The 23,979-nt window shown below is 34.5% G+C and overlaps 1 protein-coding gene across 1 annotated transcript in view; it reads left to right on the plus strand.

Annotated features, from left to right (window-relative positions):
- Positions 1 to 23,979, plus strand: part of LOC150095880 (bifunctional heparan sulfate N-deacetylase/N-sulfotransferase-like) — a 161,022-nt gene that overhangs the window by 112,688 nt on the left and 24,355 nt on the right. Inside the window, exons 9-13 of the mRNA XM_090409150.1 lie at positions 3,524 to 3,652; positions 4,522 to 4,704; positions 9,556 to 9,652; positions 10,793 to 10,916; positions 14,197 to 14,371. Coding sequence (XP_090265276.1) covers positions 3,524 to 3,652; positions 4,522 to 4,704; positions 9,556 to 9,652; positions 10,793 to 10,916; positions 14,197 to 14,371 — 708 coding nt within the window. The remainder of the gene's footprint in view (positions 1 to 3,523; positions 3,653 to 4,521; positions 4,705 to 9,555; positions 9,653 to 10,792; positions 10,917 to 14,196; positions 14,372 to 23,979) is intronic.

Consider the following 23,979-nt stretch of genomic DNA (forward strand, 5'->3'; position numbering starts at 1 on the left):
GAATATGAAGAAATTTGAAATGGGAATAAAAATAAATGATAATAGAATTAACAATAGCATATTAGATGCTGATGATTTGGTGTTATAGCAAAATCAAAAACAGTGTTACAAAATCTGGTTGAAGTACTTCTCAAAACATAATAATGGCTTAATATCAAATACAGTTAAAACCGTATGTGGTAATAAAAAAACAAACAAACAGCAACAAGGTACAAATTTAAGAGTATTCATGGGATACATTCAAAATTTAAAGGCCTATAAGGAGTAATGATTACAGAAGATGGAGCAACAGTTATGGAAATAAAATCAAGAATGGCTAAGGCAAAAGAAGCATTTTCAAATAATAAATTACTGTTGACTTCTGGAATAAATAAACTAAAATACAAGGGATGTCTAGAAAGTAAGTTCCGATGGGCTGTCAGAGAAACAAAAATATACTTACGAAAAAACTTTATTGGAAATTAAAGTAGACATTTTTCACTACTTTTCTACATAATTTCTGTCATTGTTCAGGTACTTATCATAACGGGGCACCAAGAGTTGTATACCTTCGTCGTAGAAGGTTGCCACCTGTGACGTCATAGAAGGTTGCCATATATTGACTGCTTCTTTGACCTCATCGTCATCTTGAAACCGCCACCCACCAAGGAAGGATTTCAGATGTTTGAACAGGTGAAAGTCACTTGGCACGAGGTCAGGACTATATGGGGGATGATGGAATTGTTCCCAGCACAGAAAATGTCTCTGGAAATACTGGAGGGAAAATTAGAGGGAAGAAGATCTCCTGGTAGACCAAGAACTGCTTGGATTGATGATGATGTAAACAAATGGATGGGTAACTAGAGCTATTACAAGATCAAAAGGATGGCAGAAGAATGGATGCTCTGGCATACCATGATTGCTAAATTCCAAATTGGAGATGCTACTTAAGATAATTATATTGCTAGTTTACTGTTTTGGCTAATTTCTATATTATTCATTATAAATTTATTCACCTGTCTCTCCACCATCTTTGCTTATTCTGTTATCTATTTGCAGATTTAACTTACCATCATCGCTAAAACACTGTGACTAAATTGCTGAAATATTTCACTTGTTCTATAGGCTCTCCATTCAGAATGCAGTTAGTGAGTTCAATGTTTCTGCCTATTTTCATAGTTTTGGTCATTTTTGATTTTCATGCCAAGTTTGTTATTACAGCTGTTATTCGATTTTAGAGAATCCTGGAAACTTGAACTAGATATGTTTAGGAGTACAACATCATTTGCATAAAGCAAAGAGCTAAGTTTGACATCTCCAATTCTGATATCAGGCCTAATGCCACTTTCTATCATAATGTGATCCATATAGATGATTAACAAGAGTGGAGATGATGTGCTTACCTGAAATCGCCTATCTCTAATCCAGAGTATTTGAGTAATAAGGTGTGACTCCATTTGACTACTTATATTTGGAAGTATGACTTCTGCATTACTTCAACCTTAGTATCACTTCTGAGTCTGACTCCCACTGATGGAGACTTCAATAAAGGTCGAAACCGGTCTGGGTAGTGGCCCTTCCAATAATGCATAGCATTATACTTGTCCATAAGAATATGTACATTGCATTATGGGATACTAAGGCAATTGACATGAAGTTTCTTCACACACAAACATTGTTTGCTTACACTCGGATAAAGGATGAAACCAACAATATAATTTCTTGGTATGTTTAATTTACAGTATAACCAAGCGAAAGAACTTTCAGTGGAGAAATTCCTCTGTACTTCTCACATTCAATTTTATTCCTTTTTTTTTTATAGATGGGTACTAGGAGAGCTCTACTTCAATCGTTGGGAATGTGACCTTCTAAGCAGGCCCTCTGAATTATGCAGTGTAGCCACTGCAAAACTTTTATACCTCCATACGTAAGCATTTCTGGTCGAATATTATCTACTGTTTCCGCATTTCAAGTTTTTTACAGCTTTTTCTACCTGAAGTATTGATATGTACTCCTCTTTGCATTCCTCTTGAAAATTTTCTAGTTTGGTTCTCTCACAGCCTGGTTTGTTTATCAGTCTTTCAAAGTAATTAGCTCCAGACATCTAGGATATCCTTATACTCAGTTTTCATGTCACCATTATCATCTTTGATTCCTTTTACAGTACTCTTTCCTCCATTTCTAAGCTTCTTCAGTAGTCTCCAGAACATTTTGCCATTTTCTTGATATTTATTTTCTATATTCTTATCAAAGTCTTCCCATGACTTTTATTTAGCTACTTTTACACATAGCGTAGCTCTCATATGTTTTTCTCTGAAATGGGAATTTTAGAGAAAAACATATCTTTTAAAAAACTCTGTATTCTTTTAGGGCATCTGCTGACTTATTTGCTAGGAACTTTTGGTTTACTTTCTTCTTTTCCAGGACTGCTTCTTTAACTTCTTGTGTCCACCATGGCATTCTTATTGTTCTATCCTTGCAGACAACTTCACCACATAACTCCCTAGCCAAATCAGTCAGTGTTTTCTTCAGAGTTTGCCAATGAGACTCCAAGGTTTGGTTCTTGTTTTCAATTTGTTTCATTTATTTCAATAATGTTTGTATAGTAAAGTCTACAATTTACTTAATGTAAACGCTGCTCAACTGTAATTCTTTTTAAAACTTTCTTACATACTGTTCTTTTCCAAATGAAATTTCCAAGTTCATTTGGCATCTTGCCACACATTGAGCCCATAGTCCAGACTTCGGGTGGCTGGCATATATTTGGTTTTCTAAAAGTTGCATGTAGTTAGTTAACCTCATTGACTGAGTTGTTAATGTACCCAGTGTTCAGTCAACAGATTGTGGATTCATGGCATGTTGCTGACAGTGGGAAACCACTTCCCCACTCATCAGAGGCCTGAATTGCTCTAAAAAAAGTTCCATGTTTGTTCTCTAGAGAAGGGTTTCTGGATTGTGTTAAAATAATACAAAAATGAAATAAACTAACAAAAAAACATTAGTCCATCCATGATGCCAAAATATTACAGGAACCTTTCCTGGGTAGGAGACACATAAATACATGGACATCACCCTAATACAATTCATTTAGCTGCATAATAATGTAGCTAATCACCATTAGCTGCATTATAACTTAAATTAAATATTTAACACTAGTAAGAGCTTTCCGATCTTTTTCCTACAGTAGTTCTAATTTTATTTATTGGTATGTAGATAATATTTATGCTCTATAGCTGGATATTGCAAATATCCAGCTATAGAGCATATTGAACCTAAAAAAATTAATTGATTGAACCTAAAATTTATTGAACCTAAAAAAATCAAATAAGTTTTTACTCTATTTTTTCTGGAATCGTTTTTTTGCAAAGTAGGAAAAAATGTAATGTTAATTTAAAAAAAAAGAGTACTTTGTAAACTAGAACGTTATTATCTGAGACCTCCAAGGTATCAGATAATAATATTGTTATTATAGCTAATAATAATAATATTATACTTTACAATTATGCTATCAAAATACTCTGTATTTTCATATATTTCTTTGTAGGTAATGCCCAGACAAACATGCGGATTATATACTCATACAATATTTATGGAAAAATATCCTGGCGGTCCCATAAAACTAGAGAATAGTATTCAAGGTGGAGAACTGTTTTATCTCTTTATTTATAACCCAGTAGGTATTGAAATTATCTATTAATTTATTAATTGCTAAAATAGTACTTTAATTAAAGAGAAATCTGATTAATCTCATTAATTAGTATATGAAGTTTATTCATTAAAGGAATTTTTCTCCTTTAGCCCTTTTTTTTCAGCTAGCAAACTGATTAATTTGATTAATCAATTTGAAATGTTAACTGAATAAGTGAATTGTGAAACAATCTCTCATGACATTTAAAAGAAATGTTTTTTCTTTTTTTTTCTCCAGCTGAGTTTTACAACTGAAATTTTTGCAAAAGCAATTTCGTTTATTTTAATATGATGTAAATTTTCAATATTTCAACTAAAGAAAGTGTAGAAAGATAACTTTCAAATAAAATAAGTTTTAACTTTATTGCCCTTTTCAGAGCCTCCATAGCTCAGTCGGTATAGACAAAGTCCTTTGGTCATAAAGACTTGGATTCGATTCCTGTCCATGACATGAGAAACCTTTATCTGGTCTCTTTCGATTGAAAGTGAGTTAGCCAGTCTCATACAGAGATAGAGGGTTTTTTCACCCAGAAACTTGGGTTTTTCATCCCTCAGAACAGGCAAAACTGGTCCCTTGAACACATACGGAATGGACAGGGCTCAAACAGTCCTAAGGTGGGGGGGGGGAAACCCCATATGAAATAAATAAATTGCCTTTCTCTACCTAAGGAAGAATTGGGTTGTGACCACTCAAAAGGGGAGTCATATAATATGTATTGAAAACAGATATTTCACTAAATTCACTCTTTTCATTCAGGTTCTGAAAAAAAAAAAAAGGTTTAAATGTGTATGGACTTAATTGTATTTAATACATAAATTTTATAGTTTTCAATGAAATGTTTTTTATTCTTTCAGATTAATATATTTATGACACACTTGTCAAATTACGGCAATGATCGACTAGCATTGTATACTTTTGAATCAGTCATCAGATTTGTGAACTGTTGGACAAATTTGCAACTGAACACTATCCCTCCTCTCCAACTTGCTGCCAGATATTTTCAGATGTTTCCAGATGAAGCTGATCCAGTCTGGATGGTATGTAATATTTTTTAAAATTTAAGTTATAATCACAACTTTCTTTAATCACATGCATTACAACTGTTCTTTTAATAGTTGCAATAGTTGTTACTGTAGCAATCCCCATTAATAAGAAACTTACTATAACAAACTACTAAAACGTTCCAATCAGAGTTCTACAGGCACCATACTATAAATTTGATAGTCTGCTACAGTAAATTTTCTTTAGAAAATTTACTATAGTAAACTATCCACTATAACAAATTATTCCTGATTCCTATGAATTTGCTATAGTGAGAATTTGACTGTGTTGCACTTATGCATAATATAAACCAAATCAGCTGATGCTTAACAAAATCTTGCCAAAACTTTATACTCTTTATAAAAATAGTACAGTTGTATTTTCTCATGAAAAGAAAGTTACTGCAATTCACCAATTTCGTTTCCATGAGAACATTTTGGTAATTTTCGGAATTCATTAAGCATTATCCACTTTCTGTTTCTTATGTATATTTAATTTTTTTTTTGTTCTGAATGAGATGCATTGGAGCCTGACAACTCATTACAGAAAACAATGCAATGCTTTTAAGAGCTATGAAAAATATAAAGTTAAGAATTTGAGCATGCTTAGATAAAAATTAAAGAAAACAAAGAAGCAGAAATGGAATAATATAATATAAAAATAACACCAAATACAGCAACAAATAAAGTCTAAGAAAGACTTTTGACTTCTCTCTCTTATCTAATAAGAGAGAGAAGTCAGAAAGAAACATCACAGATCACATTTATTTGTAATTTAGAACACTATATATATAAAAAATGTATCTTAAATTAGAAAAAAATCTGTTCTGCAATGGTCTATCTTTTTCTGACTTTTCTCTTAGAGAAATTCTCACTACATAGAAAATTTTAAAACATAGTTTCTAAATACAGACATTGAAGAAATAATAAATATAAGCAGTGAACTTAATCCAAATTGCAATTTTTTTTTATTCAGACTTATGGACCTATAATAATTAAAAGAAATCTGGCATACAAATAATGAAAATTATAATTATAACAATGGAAGAATTAGAAATTATTTTGAAAGAAGCAAAAAATGCAAACTTATCAGAAGATAACATAAGCTCAGAGTTTTACAAATATACAGGAATAAGATTTATAAAGGACATATTTTTAAATAAAGTTTATTCAAAAGGAAACCCACCAAAGGAAAAGAGCAATAACAATTCATATTTATTATTATTATTATTTAAAAAAAAAGGTAGTGAAGTAGATCCTAAAGTTATCAAGTTGTAAGCATTCTGAATTTCTATTACAAAGTATATAGCAGACTATTAAACAGAAAACTTAGAAAATGTTTTGTAGGAAGTTTTTGGTATCGAGACCACATTATTATGTAATTAAAGAGTTTAATAAAAAATAAGCAATTGAAACCACCCGACAAGTTTCATAAGTCGTGCAACTTACGAAACTTGTCGGGTTTCAATTGCTTATTTTTATTAAACTCTTTAATTATATAATAATGTGGTATCAATACCAAAAACCTCCTACAGAACTACTAAACCATAGGAACGTATGGTTTAGTAGATTACTTAGAAAATATTCGGAAGACTTTATTCTGGAGGCAGAAAATAGTTCTATAAAAGGGCCTTCATGTATAGATCCAGCTTTCTGTCTAAAATGAATGACAGAAAAGAGTATAATCTAGAAACATTATCACATATATTGATCTTGAAAAAGCATTCGAGATGATAAATACCAAATAGCATTGTAAGAGCTATTATACATGTATATGAGGATAATGTAATATAGATTCATTGAATGCCGAAGAAAATAAAGGAAATAAACTGCAATAGGAAAAAACAAAAGAAAAAAAAAATCAAGGTGTTAAACTATCATGTAAATTTAAGCATACCCCTTTTTAAGCATCTGAATATTCTGACAATTACAGCTTCTGAGACAAACTTCAGAAAAATCAAGTATAGTGCCTTTTAAATGTTAATCTTTTAAAAGGTTGACTTATTTTTAAATGCCCTTTAAAATAAGTCAACCCAGATTTTGGTATTCCCATGATCTTTTTCTGTGATCTCATCAAAAAAACAGTTGCTTTGCTAACTAACCTTTTCTTTCCCATTCTGTTTAAGTGACCATACTACCTGAGATTAGTTCTACTAACACATTCCTGAATGCTAGTAATATCAAGCTCTTTTCTAATATCCTCATTTAACTGTAGCATTTTGAACAGCTTTTCTCTTGGCTCCTTTTCATATGCCATTTCTCGATCTACAAAAGTTAAAAACAAATTCTTGTTATATTCTCATGATTTCTCAATAATTTTTGTCTTAAAAGTGAAAATATGAACCTGACAACTTTTATTTTGGCCAGAACCAAGCTCTTCTTTCCACAATTCTAAGTCTCTTTTGACTTATGCTTGTATAAATCTTACCAGAATCTTTGAAGGGAAATTCCTCTGTAATTCTCACATTCAGCTTTATTCTCCTTTTTATATATGGGAACTATGGGAGCTCTTCTGCAGTCATCTGGAGTTTGATCCTCTGATCAAGCCTTCTGAGTTATGGTTATGCAATGTAACCTGTAAAACTTTATATATCTATATTTGAGCATTTCTGGTAGAATAAATTCAATGTTGAATTAAAAACAAACAGGTCTTTATCATTTTTGGATTCACCAGTTGAGATATCCAAACAAAATGCACTCAACTTCTCAGTCTATAAGAAGCCAACAAACACAGGACATTACCTACATGCCACATCTCATCATCACCTGGTGCAAAAAATAGGCATCATCGGTTCCTTATACAATAGGACCTAAAGAATTTCCACTAACATAGAAAAAAGGAACCGAGAGCTACAATATCTGAGTTTAATCCTACCAAAAATGGCTACAATAGAACATTAATTAAAAAAAAAAATTTAACCTCCAAAACAACCAGATAAACAAGAAAACCAAGATTTTAGAGGTGCAGTGATTCTCCCATATATATATATATATATATATATATAGACACACACACACACACATATATACAATCAGTCACAGACAAAATAGCAAGGTTGCTTTGCCAACAAAGTTTAAAGGTTGCCTTGTACCCAATCAACAAGATTTCTAATCACATGAAACCTTCTAAACCTCCACATCTGCCACTTAAAAAAACCAGAGGTCTACAATATCACTTGTAATTGCAGTTTACACTACATAGGAGAGAAGAGAAAATCTGGTGAGGTATGTCAATCAGAACATTTCAAAGATATTGAGAACAAAAGAAGATGCGAATCAGGACTGGAAGCATGAAACAAAACATGAAGTGGTATGGCAACAAACAGGAATGCTCTATAGATTACCATTATTTATTTATTTTTTTCTCAAGAGTATTCACAGAATCAGCTGAAATGATGAAACATCCTCTACAGTGCAACAAAAAACAAGGGATGATTTTACATAAAGTTCGGTCTTCATTAATTCATCACAACACACTTGTACTACCAGTAGTATACAGCAACCCACGAATGAGCAGTCAGCAAATGCATACTTTCCATTGTTACCCAGGTTCAGATATTTTCATTAGAGTTGTCAGCTGTTATTACTTGTTTTATAGTTTTTTTTTAGTTTCATTATGTAATTATCCTGATGAAGTGAAACAAAAGAATTTCATGAAACTATTCAAGCATATTAAAAAAAAGGTTTCTTATTCTATGAGATATTTATTTTTTTGTGAAAAAATAAAGACTGAAAACATATTCCTAGCCTAATTTCTCTCTTATTCCATCTAACTTTATTGAACTGGCTCCCCTACTGTACCAGATTTGCTTACTCTGTTGCCAACTTCCAAATTTAATTTGCCATCTTCACCAAAAACTGTGCCTGAATAGCTGAAATATTTTACTTGTCCTATAGGTTCTCCATGGAGAATACAGCTGAAGTTTTCTGCGTTCTTGCTTATTTTCATATTTTTAGTCTTTTTATTGCCGATTTTCATGGCAGATATGGTAATTTATTGCAAAATCTTAGAGAGCTAAGTTAGATATCAGAGATATCTAACTTAGCTCTAATATCAGGTTTAATGCCACTTTCCTTCATAATGCAGTCCATGTAGATGATGAATAAGAATGGAAATAATGTGCACCCTTGTCTTATACTTGATTTTTACATCAAACCATCTTCCTATATTCTCTTTAATTCTAACTGCTGACCTACGACTTAAATATAGACTATGCATTGCCCTGTATAATGTTCCATTTACCTCGTATAACTGTGGTGTCTTGAAAAGCTTTTTCCTAGACACTTTGTCGTATACCTTTTCCTGATCTACAAAACTTAAGTACAGATTCTTGTCATATTCCCATGATTTCTCAACTGTTTGTCATAAAGTGAAAATCTGACCCTGACAATCTCTATTTGGATTCTACCTGAATCCAGCTTGTTCTTCTCTCAGTTTCTCTTCCACAATTTTTTTCAGTCTCTTTTCAAGTATGCTTGCATAAATCTTGCCTGGAACACTTAGTAGAGAAATTCCTCTTTATTCTTACATTTAGTTTTATTTCCCTTTTTATAGATGGGAACTGTAAGGAAACTCCTGTTATCTGAAATTTGACTTTCTGACCAGGCCCTCTGAATTATGCAGTGTGGCCTCTGCAAAACTTTTATAACTGTGTTATTTAAGCATTTCTGGTCAAATATCATCTACCCCATAACTGCTTTTCCACGTTTATGGCTTTTGATAGCTTATTCTACCTCAGTTATTGATATGGATAATATATATATATATTGTAAAATGCATATTTATTTTGAAAATATTGTTTGCTGTGATTGTAACAAAGTTGTTTTTGAAAGTACAGTATTTTACAGAATCCATGCAATGATAAGCGACATCTAGCCATATGGTCTGCCAATAAATCCTGTGAACAGTTACCCAAGTTCCTAGTCATTGGGCCTCAGAAAACAGGTAAGAAATGTTCTTTCTCTTTTGAATACAAATTTAGGCTAGAAAGTAGACAAATTCCTTCTTACTCCTCTTGTTCACACTTAACAGTAATGTGCCATTTGGGGGGGGGGGGGTCAAAACACATTGTTTTTATAGCATCCTTGTTCACTCGGGACTTTACTTTTCATCTGTCTAGCTACTTTCTCTATACATATGCGTCCAATCTTGGAATACCTCTCTCACATTCAGGGTGGTGCACCTAAAACCTCTCAAAAAGTTCTTGATGCTGTTCAGAAGAGGGCATTTCAGTTGTTTGATGACCCCCCCCCCTCTCTCTCTGTCTCTCTCTCAAAGATTCTCTTCAGCTATTCTACAGATATTTCCATGGGTGCTGTTCAGCAAAATTGACATCCATCATATTCCTTATTTGTGCTATACCTACAAGAATATGAGCAATACCTGCCCAACATCTTTTTATAGTTAACTGCTGACTCACCCATCCTCCTACTCCCATTCATCTTACTTTCCATGTACCTTGGTTATGTGAAACAGCCTTCTCTATAAATTATTATTTTTTTATTATTATTATTTGACACCTCCAGGGAGTCCAAGGACTCATCGAGGGAGGGCACCTGCTCTACAACTCCGTCTCCACCATTCAATCACCAACTGACTGCAACTACACCAACGCCATCTACTGCTGACCACCACTGGTATTTCCACAGACAATCACAAACATCCATGCCCACAGCGGGATTCGAATCCACAGCCTTTTGGCTGGAGAGCAGATGTGCTATCCACTCAACCAACCAGGCAGCAAAAGCATAATGCTCTACTGACTGAGCCATCCAGGCACACATAAAGTATTCCCCCAAAGACTACAGTCTCCAGCTCTTCAAAAAAGAATAATAACAGATGACTTTGCTCTTTGATCCTAAACCACACATCGCATTTATTTTGTAGGCTTTGCAGCCTCTCGTGTGAGAGTGAAATAAAAATAATAAAATGATAATGTACTATTCTCTGTAATTTTTAAAATAAATATGAATGTCTCTATTAGATGATTTTTTTTTTTAACTTCAAAGGGTGTGTGAAATTAAAATGTATTTAACCAGAATGCCTTCTGCTTAAAAAGCACTATTTCATTTTTTACCCCCCTAGGTTCTTCATCACTTTATAGTTTCCTATCCATGCATCCATCAATTGCCAGTAATTATCCTAGTCCTGAAAATTTTGAAGAAATTGAATTTTTCAATTCTGTAAATTACTACAAGGGTTTAGATTGGTAAGTTTATGATTAGTACTAAATGCTTTCTCTGTTTTATTTTGACAAATTTTATTATTTGAATAATTGCATCATGAGTTTGGAAATAAATTGATATTCACAGAAAGTTACTTATTTATTTCCATTTGATATACACATCCACTTCACCAGCATTCATGACCCGACATCAAACTAACAATGTGCACCAATGCATGCATGTATTCATTGACCTCTTAAGATGCAGAATCAGATCCAACATTCCATGCCAGACTAAGAATCTCTCTATGTGCTGCTCAAAATTTCCTTCCTACATTGCGATGTTCATGTGAACTGTGGTAATCTGCAGTTTTCATTGCTTTCCTAATTCTGATAAACACTCTTACCTCCTTGACTATTTGTCTCTAAAGCTTGATTTGCTGCATTCTGAATACTGAGAGACAAAAGGATTTGCCTGGTATGAGAAATCCTAATCCCAGCTGTTCCATACAAAGCTGCATGAATCAGTGGGCTACACATCACATTGCAAACTGCAAACATTCTTGACACATGTTAGGATCTTTTGACCAGTTTTACTGCTTGTTTCAGTTAGCAATTTTTCAAAGTAATTACTCCATACTTCAAGGATATCTTTTTCTCCAGTTTTCATGTCACCTTTATCATCTCTAATTCCTTTTACAGCACTCTTTCCTCCATTCCTAAGCTTCTTCAACAACCTCCAGAATATTTTGCCACCTTCTTGATATTTATTTTCTATATTCTTGCCAAAGTCCTCCCATGACTTTTGTTTAGCTAGTTTTACACACTGTTGAGCTTTCTTACATTTGTCTCTGTATTCTGTAAGAGTAAAAGCTGACTTATTTGCCAGGAACTTTTGATATGCTTTCTTCTTTTCCTTCACTGCCTCTTTAACTTCCTGTGTCCACCAGGTAGTTCTGATTTTTTTTATCCTTGCACACAACCTCACCACATGCCTCTCTGGCAGAATCAATCAATGTTTCCTTCAGAGTTTGCCACTGAATCTCCAAGGTTTGATTCCTGTTCTCAAACTCTTTCATTTTTTCTTCAATAATATTTCTGTATTTTAGTCTACAGTTCACATCTGAGAGCTGCTCAACTTTTATTCGCTTCAAAACTTTCTTACATGTTATTCTTTTCAATATGAAATTCAATTTTATCCTGCTCAAGACTAAATAGTGATCACTTCCAATTTCAAATCCTCTGTACACTCTGGTGTCCTGCACCAGGGAGAAAACATCACTATCAACAATAACATAGTCAATGAGACTTTTCTTATTCCTAGCCTCTTCTCTCCATGTGAATTTGTGCACATTTTTATGTTGGAACATGGTGTTAGTAATAACCAGTCCATGTCCTGAGCAGAAATCCAACAGATATTTGCCATTATTATTAGCTTTGCTCTTTTCTCCATATTTTCCCAAAATATTTTTGTATGTCTCACAATCATTTCCTACTCTACTATTTAGATCCCCAACAAGGACCAACTTTTCCTTTTTCATTGTGTCAGTTGCTTTTTCTAAAGCCTCAAAAAATTCCTCCACTTCTACCTTAGTAGAACCTTCTGTGGGACCATAGGCACAAATAAGTCTCATTGTTCAGTTCCCCATTTTGATATTTGCCCACATTACTCTACTTGAGACTGACTGCCATTCAAGAAGATTAGCCTCGTATTTTGTGTTGAATACTATAGCTACTCCTTCATTTCCTTGATTGTCATTGCCTGAATATAACATTTTGTATTTATTGCTCAGAAAGATCTCACCAGTTTTGGTCTTTTTTGTTTCAGTCACCCCTATTATGTCGATCTGGTACTTATCTAATTCCTCAGCTAGCTCCATTTCTTTGCCATTCAGGCTTCTTACGTTGATAGTACCGATCTTTAACTCTGGTGATGTCGAGTTGGGATTTATTTTCAGATTTGTTCCAGTAGCTGACTTTTCGCTGTTCGCCCTGGTTTCTTGGCGAAAACATCGGGGGCCTTGTTTAACCGGGCAACGCCCCAGCCGGCATGAAATTTTGTCATGTTGTACCATCATTCTATATTTTGGTTTAACCAAGAAGAATACAATTTGGTCGGCTAAATCCCAAATTGCCAGCCCATCCTCGTCCGTTCAGTATCCAAGTAGATACCCAACAGGGTGCACCACGAGAAGGTGAGGATTGGACATTAGGTCAGAAGCCCTGGTCGGTTCTCCGCATTCCTTTAAAGGCTATGTGGAGGTCTCCTCTCAGTTATACAGCTTTGACCCTTAAGCACCCCCGAGCATCCTTGAGTATTATTTATTCCATTCCCTTCCTTCTTTGCATCGATGACTTTCTTTCATCAGCCTTTCACCAGATGCTGTCCTGTTGTCCAAGGTTTACTGATGACTGTGCGCTCCATTCCTCCGTTTTTGTTCAAATAATCCAAACTTTGGGATCTTTCTGTGGCTGGCTGCCTCAATCACTGATATTCTTATCATTCTCGAGTAGGAGAGGATCTCTTCCACTGTTTCCCCTTGCTTTTCATGATGTTCAGATGTTCATTCAAGATCAGCGATTTCTTTTCTCAAGCTGACTTGCATCTGTGGCCTTTGCTAGTATAGGCACATCACATCTATGGTATCCTTGACCTCCAATGGATTTGGTCTCTTCCTGTGTTTACAACACTACTTCTTTAACGACACCTTAGAATATTGTTCTTGTGTTCGGAGTTACTCATCATGCAATCCCCCACCCCCCAGAAATGTCGATGCTGTCCAGAAGAGTGATCCACTTAATGACTGCTTTCTCACAGACATTGTTTCTGCTTTCTGCTTTTTTTTTTTTTAATATATGTTTTTAAATTTTTATCTGCCAACATTCCTCCACTTTCTTCTGAGTATGTAGGGATACAAGCAACAGTTGATTTTCAAAATTCATACATTCAGCTTCTAATGAGAAAAATGAAGAAAAGGACAACGATCCTCTTTCTCTGTTCTTTGTAACATTCTTTTTCATGTAGTTTCCTCTAAGAATTATGGCCTTCAACTATTCAAAAAACAACAGGTTCTTTATTTCTCCAGGTCAACTTGCCCATGCAATGCACTTGTGTTATGGGTTTTTTAATCTCTCATCTGGGATTGGGTTTTTTTTTTGAGGGGAGGGGAGGGGAGAACTGATTAATTATGCTGATGTCTGCTCACTTTCCCATTTACTTTAGTGGACCAGTGTAAATAAGTGCTTTATATTGTAGAAACATAGCAATATATTTTTGAACTGATGAGAGATTAAAATATATTTTTTACTTGTATTTGATTTTCAGGTACATGAATTATTTTCTTGAACCACAAAATGCTACAGGGAAGTATCTGTTTGAAAAGGGTGCCTCATATTTTGATGGAGAGCTAGTGCCAATGAGAGCGTATTCCCTTTTGCCCCATGCCAAACTTATTACCATTCTTATTAGTCCATTAAAACGTGCCTATTCTTGGTATCAAGTAAGTCTTATATTTAGTTTTATGCTTCAAATCCTATTCAGTAAGTAAATGAACTTTATCAAAGTTGATTAAATTAATGCCATATCATTTATATCAGATACCTGTTCTGACAATCATAGTGTAAAAAAATTCAAAATAATACTCTATAACTGATTCCATGCAGTGTCTCTTTTTTTTGTCAGTTTATACTTGATACATTACTTATTCATTGAAGAGATCTTATAGCTAGTTAATTATCACTAGGGTTCCATAGGTGGATAGGATATCATAAAGATAATGTAAATTTAAATTCTCAGTATGTAATTATCAAATTTATATTATCTTTATGATCCACAAATGGCTGTAAACATATAGCACACAATTGCCATGAATGGGCTATGTGTTTGATAATCCTGTTCTAATAGTAAAGGAACAAGTGATAGCAATAAGAAATGGCAGTTTAATAGCCAGTTTATAATATGGTGGGGATAAATGTTTTCATTGAATTGCCACTACTTTCCTCCACTTTACCCTAAGCATTTTAAAAACATGAGTAGCTTATAGTTAATATCCATACACATTTCAACTTCCAACTTATAACCAACTCTTCACCCCTCCCCTTCATTCCATTTAGGTATTTTCTTTGGAATAGCCCCCCCCCCCTCCCATAAAGATTTTCTTATGGATTACAACATCCATCTCTAGAAGCACTTCAACAGTTCCCTTGTTTTCACCCAGTCATTTTCTCACAAATGGCACTATTGTGTTAGAGGTCTTGGGACCTCTTGTTTTTTCTTTTTTTTGGGGGGGGAAGGAGTGTTGATATAAGGAATAAAGAAAAAATTTAGTTAAAAATAATCCTATCTTTCAAATTCAAAAATTCTGATTTTATTTTTTTTTTTTTTTTCAAAATTTCAAATAGTGATTACTTTAAGTTATTTCACAGATTTGGTTTAGATATTATCTTTCCAATCTACAGACTGCATTTGAATCCCACTGTGAGCATGGAAGATTGTAAATCATTTTAGATAGTAGATGAATTAATTGTCTAGTGTGAAACCACAACTATTCTACTTATTTGAGACAAGTAGTTGGAAGAATGAGAGGAAAGTACCATGTTTGCTGTCTGTCCCTTAATTGATACTAATACAATTTAGGTTTTCAATCTTCTGTGATGCAGGGGTAGGGGTGTTATTAAATTATTAGTTATAGGTTTTTAGACTTCTACATGTCTCTAATGATAATATGAAAGACTGAATAGTGTTGCATAATAATAAGGAAACCACTCACAGCTGACGATAATACACAACTGAGTCTACTTTAGACTCTTCTAAAGAAGTAGACTCAAATTAGCATCCTTGGTATTAAGTTTTCCTATCTCTGTGAAAATCGTTTTTTTGAAGACTGGGTTGCTCTCTAAATGAAAGTCACATATAGTTTGGCTTTCATTTCAATTGTGATCCTGACAAATTTTGAAAAGTGAGTACATTGTGTTACATCAATATTGGCTCTATTTTCAGGATTAAATATTTTGTTCATAGTAGATATTCATTCTTGACTTTTTTTGTTTTAAGTTTTATACTGCTAAGGAACTGTTTTGTTTTGGTTCTCTTAAATGGTTGCTGTGTTCAGTATCTACATGATCTTTGAAATATTTGAAGAAAAAGTTAGGTTGTTTAGTGTTACTAATGTGCATATGTAAGACATATAACAGTTACTGGTGAAACACCACTGCCACCACAGCACTGCTTTGCTTATCAAAAGCATGAAGTGGTTATATTTTCTTCTAAAGCAGAAGCCTGTTTCCCTGACTATGTCTTTTTTCATACATGAGTAATACCTTTCAAGAGAATGCCAGACTTACTCTGGAAAACCCTAAACCTCCTCCTGGTGACCAAACCTGATGGTAATGCATCAGGACTTCCTGGATCAGTTAGCACATAATCCTATTGCCACATATTCCACCAGATTATCCCTGGAGGAAGAAGTGATATCTAAGGACAATATCAAAGCCATGTTTATGGCAAGGATATCGACAGGGTGCTCTGTGTATGGGCACAGCAAGTCCAGGCATTTATCTTGCCTCACTGCATGCCCCTAATCTCTAATTAACTGTTTACTACATTTACAAATAATCATAGTTAGTTTAGTTTAAAAACCTCTCTCAAAAAATATAATTTCCTGATATATACCTTCACGAGATTTTACAGAATACTATATAGTAATTTATCAGCTTCCTATTGACAGTTATCCTCTAGATCAGAGGTTGGCAACGCAGGGCCCAGGTGCCCATAATGAATTTTTAGTGCGCCCTCAGAGAAATTATTGTAAACTGCTTTGGAGCTCGCAGCGGTAATTTGGCAGTGTAGGTCGCAGTATATCTGAGAGATACAACATTCATTACTAGTATGTGCTAAAATGCAAGAAAACATAAAGAAAAAACACTGTAAATATAATACATGATGGTACAAATTAAGTGAATATTGAATCCAACATTATTTCATAGCTGTAGAAACTACAAGAGTTTCGTGTTGATTATATAGAATAATATAATCAACACGAAAATATAGATTATATTATATTATAAGTAGTGCCTTATGGGCAACTTGTAGTAAAGGTAGAGCAAGTTCCAGACCTCTTTTCTTCATATTTTCCATAAATGTAAAGCACATCTTGCAGAGGAACATGTATGATAAATATTGAATCCTGCATTATTTCATACCCGAATGTAGAAACTATAAGAGTTGTGCCGAATATATAGAGACTAAATTTCGGCAGATGCAAGCATAAGTAGTGCCTTATGGGCAACTCGTAGTAAAGGTAGAACAAGCTACAGACCTCTTTCCTTAGTATTTTCCATAAATGTAAAGCACATCTTGCAGAGGTCAGCAACTTTCTTAATATGAAGAGCGCAATATAAAATTTGAAAATTACGGAGGGCTCATGACACAGGTATTTTTTCTCTAATTTCAGGCTTAGAAATTCTATGATTAGTTGTTTTTAAAAAAAAATGAGATTTCAAATTTTAACATTATTTTATTTACCTTGCTTTTACAACATATTTTTGTCACATGAATGAATATAAAATATCATAAAAATTAAAAATAAAAAATGAATACAAAAAGAATATTCTTGTTAACAATTAGCATGTATCTGTCAGATCAGATGCGAGCGCCTTGCTTTATCAATCATAATGGCAAATATATTTGTTTATTATGCAATAATAGTGTGGCTATTTCTAAAAAAAGTAATATAGAAAGACATTTAAAAACCATTCATACCAATTGTAATTTTAAGTTTAATTATTTAAATCAGGAGGAGTCAGCAACGCAGCTCCCACGAGCATCATGGTGCTCGCAGTATTGCGCCCTTCATATTAAAAGGGTTGCCGACCACTGCTCTAGATTAATTTATTTTTTAAGTCTCCAGAATTTTCAAATTTTACCAAATATAGTGAGATCTGACAATATTTGACAATCACACAAATATGGTGTGCCATCATTTGGATTTTGATTTTAAGCCAAGAAGAATATAATTTATTTGGTTAAATTGCCATCCCATTCTCGCTCATTATCCAGGTAGTTATCTGTAATGGAGTATACCACAAGAACGAGAGGATTAGGCATTGGTCAGAAGCCATATTCAGTTCTTCACATTCCTCCTTAAAAGGCGACATAGAGGTCTCTTCCCAGTTATCCAATTTTGACCATTAAGGAAATCAATTGAATAAATATGAAATAACAGAAAAATTAGTCCAAATACTAAGCTAGCTATATACAAGACAGCATTCAGACCAATTTTAACTTATGCATCTGAGAGCTGAGTTAGAAATAAAACACTTGATCCAAACACTGTAGGCACAGATAAAAGACTTCTGAGAAAGATTAGGAGAGTGAACAGATGTCATCAATAATGGTAGTATCATATTAAAAATGAGGGCTTTTTGAGAAGAACTCGATGTTGCATTCAGGAATGTGTTAGCAGAGCTAATCTCAGCTGGTATAGCCACTTAAACAGAATGGGAAAGGAAAGGTTAGCAAGACAAGTATTTTTTTACAGAATAGCAGGAAAAAGATTCAGAGTAATGCCAAGAACTAGGTGGATCGATACAATAAGATGTGTCTTAGAAGACCAAAATATAAAATCTGATAATATTGGAGTCTTGACAGATAACAGATTAATTTGGAGGAAAATTATTGATTACAAGTTATTAATGATCTTTTTTTATGTAGTACTATCCTGTACACCCTCCTGAGAGTACATATCAGGAATCTGGAATCAGGAAAAATCATTTTCCCATCCACTTGTCCAACATTCATAGCATAAACATATGTGGTATCATCACTTACAGATATCTATGCCTGACATGCTTATTTTTGATTGAATATCAACTACAACAACCAGTGTACATCTTAGCTGTCCAAATTATGCTCCATATGATTCCCTTTGTCACAAGGTAAAAAAAAGGGGTCAGGGTTACGATTTGGCATAGTGTGATCTGATATTCTGCCAGAGAATACCGAATCTCAATTCTTTTCATTTTGACTTACTCCCACTTGAGGTTTCTTTACACCATTAACAGTAGCATTCATCTGCTGTCTTTGCCACTCTTTATATTATGAAGATCACACTAACCTGATGTCCAAATGATGAAGTTATCCTCTTAAGTGAATCCACAACTCCGGCTATTTCTCTTTTCCAGTTCCACTGACCTGGTGATATGAAAGTATTTACTATGATCTAATGCAAATCTTCCATCTGCCAACCAGAAGACTAGTTAACTCTCCCCATTTCCAACATTGTTAATCTTTTCTTAACCTGTTTTCCTCTGGATCTCTCCTCTCATTAACTCAGACCAAAATCTTATCAACTTTCTTCTACAGAATGCTCTTTCCTCAACCATATGTCCTTTGGCACTACATTGCTACCAAATATAAGATGATTTCTGGAATGATTTCCACTCATCCTTTCCATGATCATTGCACTCTCCCGATCCAAATGCAGTTACAGAAATTATTTGTGCCAGAATGAAGACCTTCTGTCCCCATTCCATTCAAACTTCTTCACCAACATTTGAAGATTTAAGATCTTCAAACTGGCCTCAATGACATTCCTCTGGAGGGCCTTCACACCATGCCTGAGTGAGCCTAGACTTCCACGGAAGTGCTCACCTTTCTAGTTGTCTACCAGGATTGCTTTGCTCATATCGAGACTTCCACTCTGTGCACTTCGGGGTTATTTTGTTGGTACTTGGCCACCGTAGGATTACTCTGTGCATCCTTAAGTTGCTTCCTCCTTTAGCATCAGTGTATCTAGCACAACATTGTGGTAAACCTTGAAAACAAAATCAAACAATTGCCCAGCTCGCGTAAACCACCATAAGTAAAGGGTCGGGACATGTGAGCGAGGTGTTCAACGGAGCTGGTGTAGTTGTTCCCTCACTGTTGTGGGAAATGATGGAGAACTCCTCCTAGTTACTGAATATTTCCTGCTTTGTAGTTCATCGTCTAACCTTTTATGAATGGAACATTCATAAACATAAACCACTTCCCAAGCGATTACTGCATGATCACTGTCACTAACCGGAGGCAGAATTATTGTGTCTTTAACTTAAACACCTTCTGACACTATAATCGAATCTAACACTCTTTGATCTTGAATTCCTTCTGTCACATGCTGCTTGAGGAAGTTGTATCACAACATCTCAATAAATTCAGTTTACCATGTGCCTCACGATTAGCTCACGCACATCCCTAGCCATTAGGTGAGTGTCATACATGAGACAGGAGGACTGGAACAGGCTGGCTCCATCTCTTGTGATGGGGACAATAGCGTGAGGCACCATCTCCCCATTAACATTTAAAATCCCAATTGCCATACTGACTTAAGAGAGAAGGAACAAAAAAGTGAAAAATAATCCTTTCTTAAATATGAATTTAAACCTTTTGGAGTCAGCACCAAATTTAACGCAAACTAAATACATAAATTTTCAATTACATGGTTACCTATTTAATTGTTGAATATTACTAAAAGTTTCTGAAAATAACTGATTCAGAAGTATGGAAAAATAACTGAAACACGAAGTAGTACTAAGAACAAATAATTATTCACAGAATACTCATATGCATCCACTGATTTAGTCCCTCAGCCACCTATACTTATTAACACAAGTCATAACTTCTCTTGCGAGAGCTCTCTCTCACCTATGCCGCTAACACCACTACATGTCTACTTGCCACCTAGTAGATACAGGTGTAACTACACAAAATAAGATACGTGTACTTTCATCGAGAATAAACATATTTCTTATTACTGGATGTATGAAGTAATGATATGTAACTTCCAATACACATACTTACTTTTTGGATTTAAAATTTAAATTCATATATTTAAGAAACGATTATTTTTCACTTTTTAGTACGTTTTGTCCCCTTTTCTTTTAGTTTCTTAGCTGTGGTGTTTCATTTTTATCATCATCATCAAATTCCTGGTATATATCCTCAAGGGGCGTACAGGATATGATAGTATAGGAAAATCTACAATTTTCCTCCAAATCAGTGTGTTACCTGTCAAGACTATGATATTATCAGTTCTTATATTTCTGTCTTCTAAGGCATCAATTTACTGTATCAATCCACCTATATCTGGGTCTTCCTCCAGGTCTTTCTCCTGCCAACCTGGCAGAGAACACTTGTTTTGCTAATCTTTCCTCTTCCATTCTGTTTAAGTGACCATACCACCTAGATTAGCTCTGCTAACACATCCCTGGATACTACTAATGTCAAGTTCTTTCCTAATATCCTCGTTTTTAATATGATATTGGCATTGATGCCATCTGTTCATGCCCCTAATCTTTCTCAGGACTCATATCTGCAGTCTCTTACCTTTGGTCAAGTGTTTTACTTCTGACCCAGCTCTCAGATCTATAAGTTAAAACTGGTTTGAACACTGTCTTGTATACAGCTAATTTAGTGTTTTGACTAATTTCTCTCTTATTCCATATGAATTTATTCAGTTGACTTCCTATCATACAGGCTTTGTTGATCCTGTAGTCTATTTCCATATTTAATTTACCATCTTCACTAAAAATCATGCCTAAGTAGCTGAAATGTTTTACTTGTTCTATAGATTCTCCATTCACAATGCAGTTGATATTTTACTGCTTCTGCATATTTTCATTGTCTTTGCCTTGTTATTGCTGATCTTCATACCGTATCCATTACAACAGTTGTTTAATTAAGCCAGGGAATTTTGTAGACTTGTAGCGGATTTATAAGTATAACATCATCCGCATAAAGCATAGAGCTGAGATTAACATTTCCCATTTTGATATCAGCCTTAATTAATACCACTTTCCTTCATAATGATGTGATCCATATAGATAATAAATAACAGAGGGGATCATGTACATCCTTGTCTGACACCAGATTTAACATTAAACCGCATTCCTATACTTCAATTCTAACTGCTGACTTACAACTCAAATAAAGACTAAGTATTGCTTGATATATAATGCTCCATTGACACCATATGACTGCAGCGTTTTGAATATCTTCTGTCTCTCTCTCTTGGCACCTTGTCATATGCCTTTTCCAGATCGACAAAACTTAAATACAGATCTTTGTTATATTCCCATGATTTCTCAACTATCTGTCATAAAGTGAAGATCTGATCCTGACAGTCTCTATTTGGTCTGAATCCAGTTGGTTATTCACCAACTTTTCTTCCACAACCTTTCTCAACCATTTCTCAAGGATACTTGCATAAATCTTACCAGGAACACTCAGTAGGGATATACCTCTATACTTCTCACATTCAGCTTTATTTCCCTTTTTATATATGGGTACTATGAGAGCTCTACTCCAATCATTGGGAATTCGTCCTTCTGTCCAGGCTTTCTGCACTATGCAGTGCAGCCACTGTAAGACTTTTATACCACCATACTTCAGCATTTCTGGTCAAATATCATCTACTCCTGCTGCCATTCCACATTTCAGACTTTTGATGGCTTTTTCTACTTCAAGCATGGATATGTATTCCTGACTGCATGCCTGGTCAGTGTTTTTTTATCACTGTGCTGTTATCACTGCTAGTTTCATTTAGCAATTTTTTGAAGTAATTACTCCATACTTCAAAGATATCTTTTTCTCCAGTTTTCATATCACCTTTATCATCTCTTCCTTTTACAGCACTCTTTCCTCCATTTCTGAGCTTCTTCAAGAACCTCCAGAATGTCTTGCCACCTTCTTGATATTTATTTTCTATGTTCTTACCAAAGTCTTCCCATGACTTTTGTTTAGCTAATTTTGCACAATGTTTTGCTTTCTTACATTTCTCTGTGTATTCCCTAAGAGAACAAGCTAACTTACTTGCCAGGAACTTTCAATATGCTTTCTTCTTTTCCTTAACTTCCTCTTTAATTTCTTGAGTTAACCATGGAGTTCTGATTTTTCTATCCTTGCAGATTACCTCCCACATGCCTCTCTGGCTGAATCAATCAATGTTTTCTTCAGGGCTTGCCACTGAATCTCCATGGTTTGGTTCGTGTTCACAAACTCTCATTTTTTGTTGAATAATATTTGTGTATTGTAGTCTACAGTTTACATCTGAGAGCTGCTCAACTTTTATTGGCTTAAAAATTTTCTTACATGTTCTTGTTTTCAATATAAAATTCAATTATATCCTGCTCAAGACTAAATGGTGATCATTTCCAATTTCAAATCCTCTGTACACTCTGGTGTCCTGCACTAGGGAGAAAACATCACTGTGAACAATAACATAGTCAATGAGACTTTTCTTGTTCCTTGCCTCTTCTCTCCATGTGAATTTGTGTACATTTTTATATTGGAACATCATGTTAGTAATAACCAGTCCATGTCCTGAGCAGAAATCCAAAAGGTATTTGCCATGATTATTAGCCTTGCTCTTTTCTCCAAATTTTCCCAAAATATTTTTGTATGTCTGACAATCATTTCCTACTCTGCTATTTAGATCCCCAACAAGGACCAACTTTTCCTTTTTCGTTGTGTCAGCTGCTTTTTCTAAAGCATCAAAACATTTCTCCACTTCTACCTTAGTAGAACCTTCTGTGGGACCATAGAAGGTTCTACTAAGTCTAAACAAATAAATCTCATTGTCCATTTTCCATTCTCATATTTGCCCACATCACTCTACTCGAGACTGCCTGCCATTCAAGAAGATTAGCCTCATATTTAGTGTTGAATGCTATGGCTACTCATTTTCCTTGATTGTCATTGCCTGAATATAATATTTTGTATTTATTGCTCAGAAAGATTTCACCAGTGTTTGTCTTTTTTGTTTCTGTCATCCCTATTATGTTGATCTGATGCTTATCCAATTCCTCAGATAGCTCCATTTCTTTGCCATTCAGGCTTCTTATGTTGATGGTACCAATCTTGAACTCTGGTGATGTTGAGTTGGGTGGGTTTTTAGATTTGTTCCAGTAACTGACTTTTCACTGTTTGCCCTGGTTCCCTGGCAAAAACAATGTTCCCTGATTAAACAACAGTTTAATTGGGCGACTCCCCAGATGGCATGAAATTCTGTTATGTTGTACCATCATTTGATATTTTGGTTTAAGCCAGTAAGAATACAATTTGGTCGGCTAA

Source organism: Typopeltis vanoorti, chromosome 19 (genome assembly GCF_054136105.1).
Source record: "Typopeltis vanoorti isolate ZY-2024b chromosome 19, IOZ_Tvanoo_1.0, whole genome shotgun sequence".
In the NCBI taxonomy this organism is placed as follows: domain Eukaryota; kingdom Metazoa; phylum Arthropoda; class Arachnida; order Uropygi; family Thelyphonidae; genus Typopeltis; species Typopeltis vanoorti.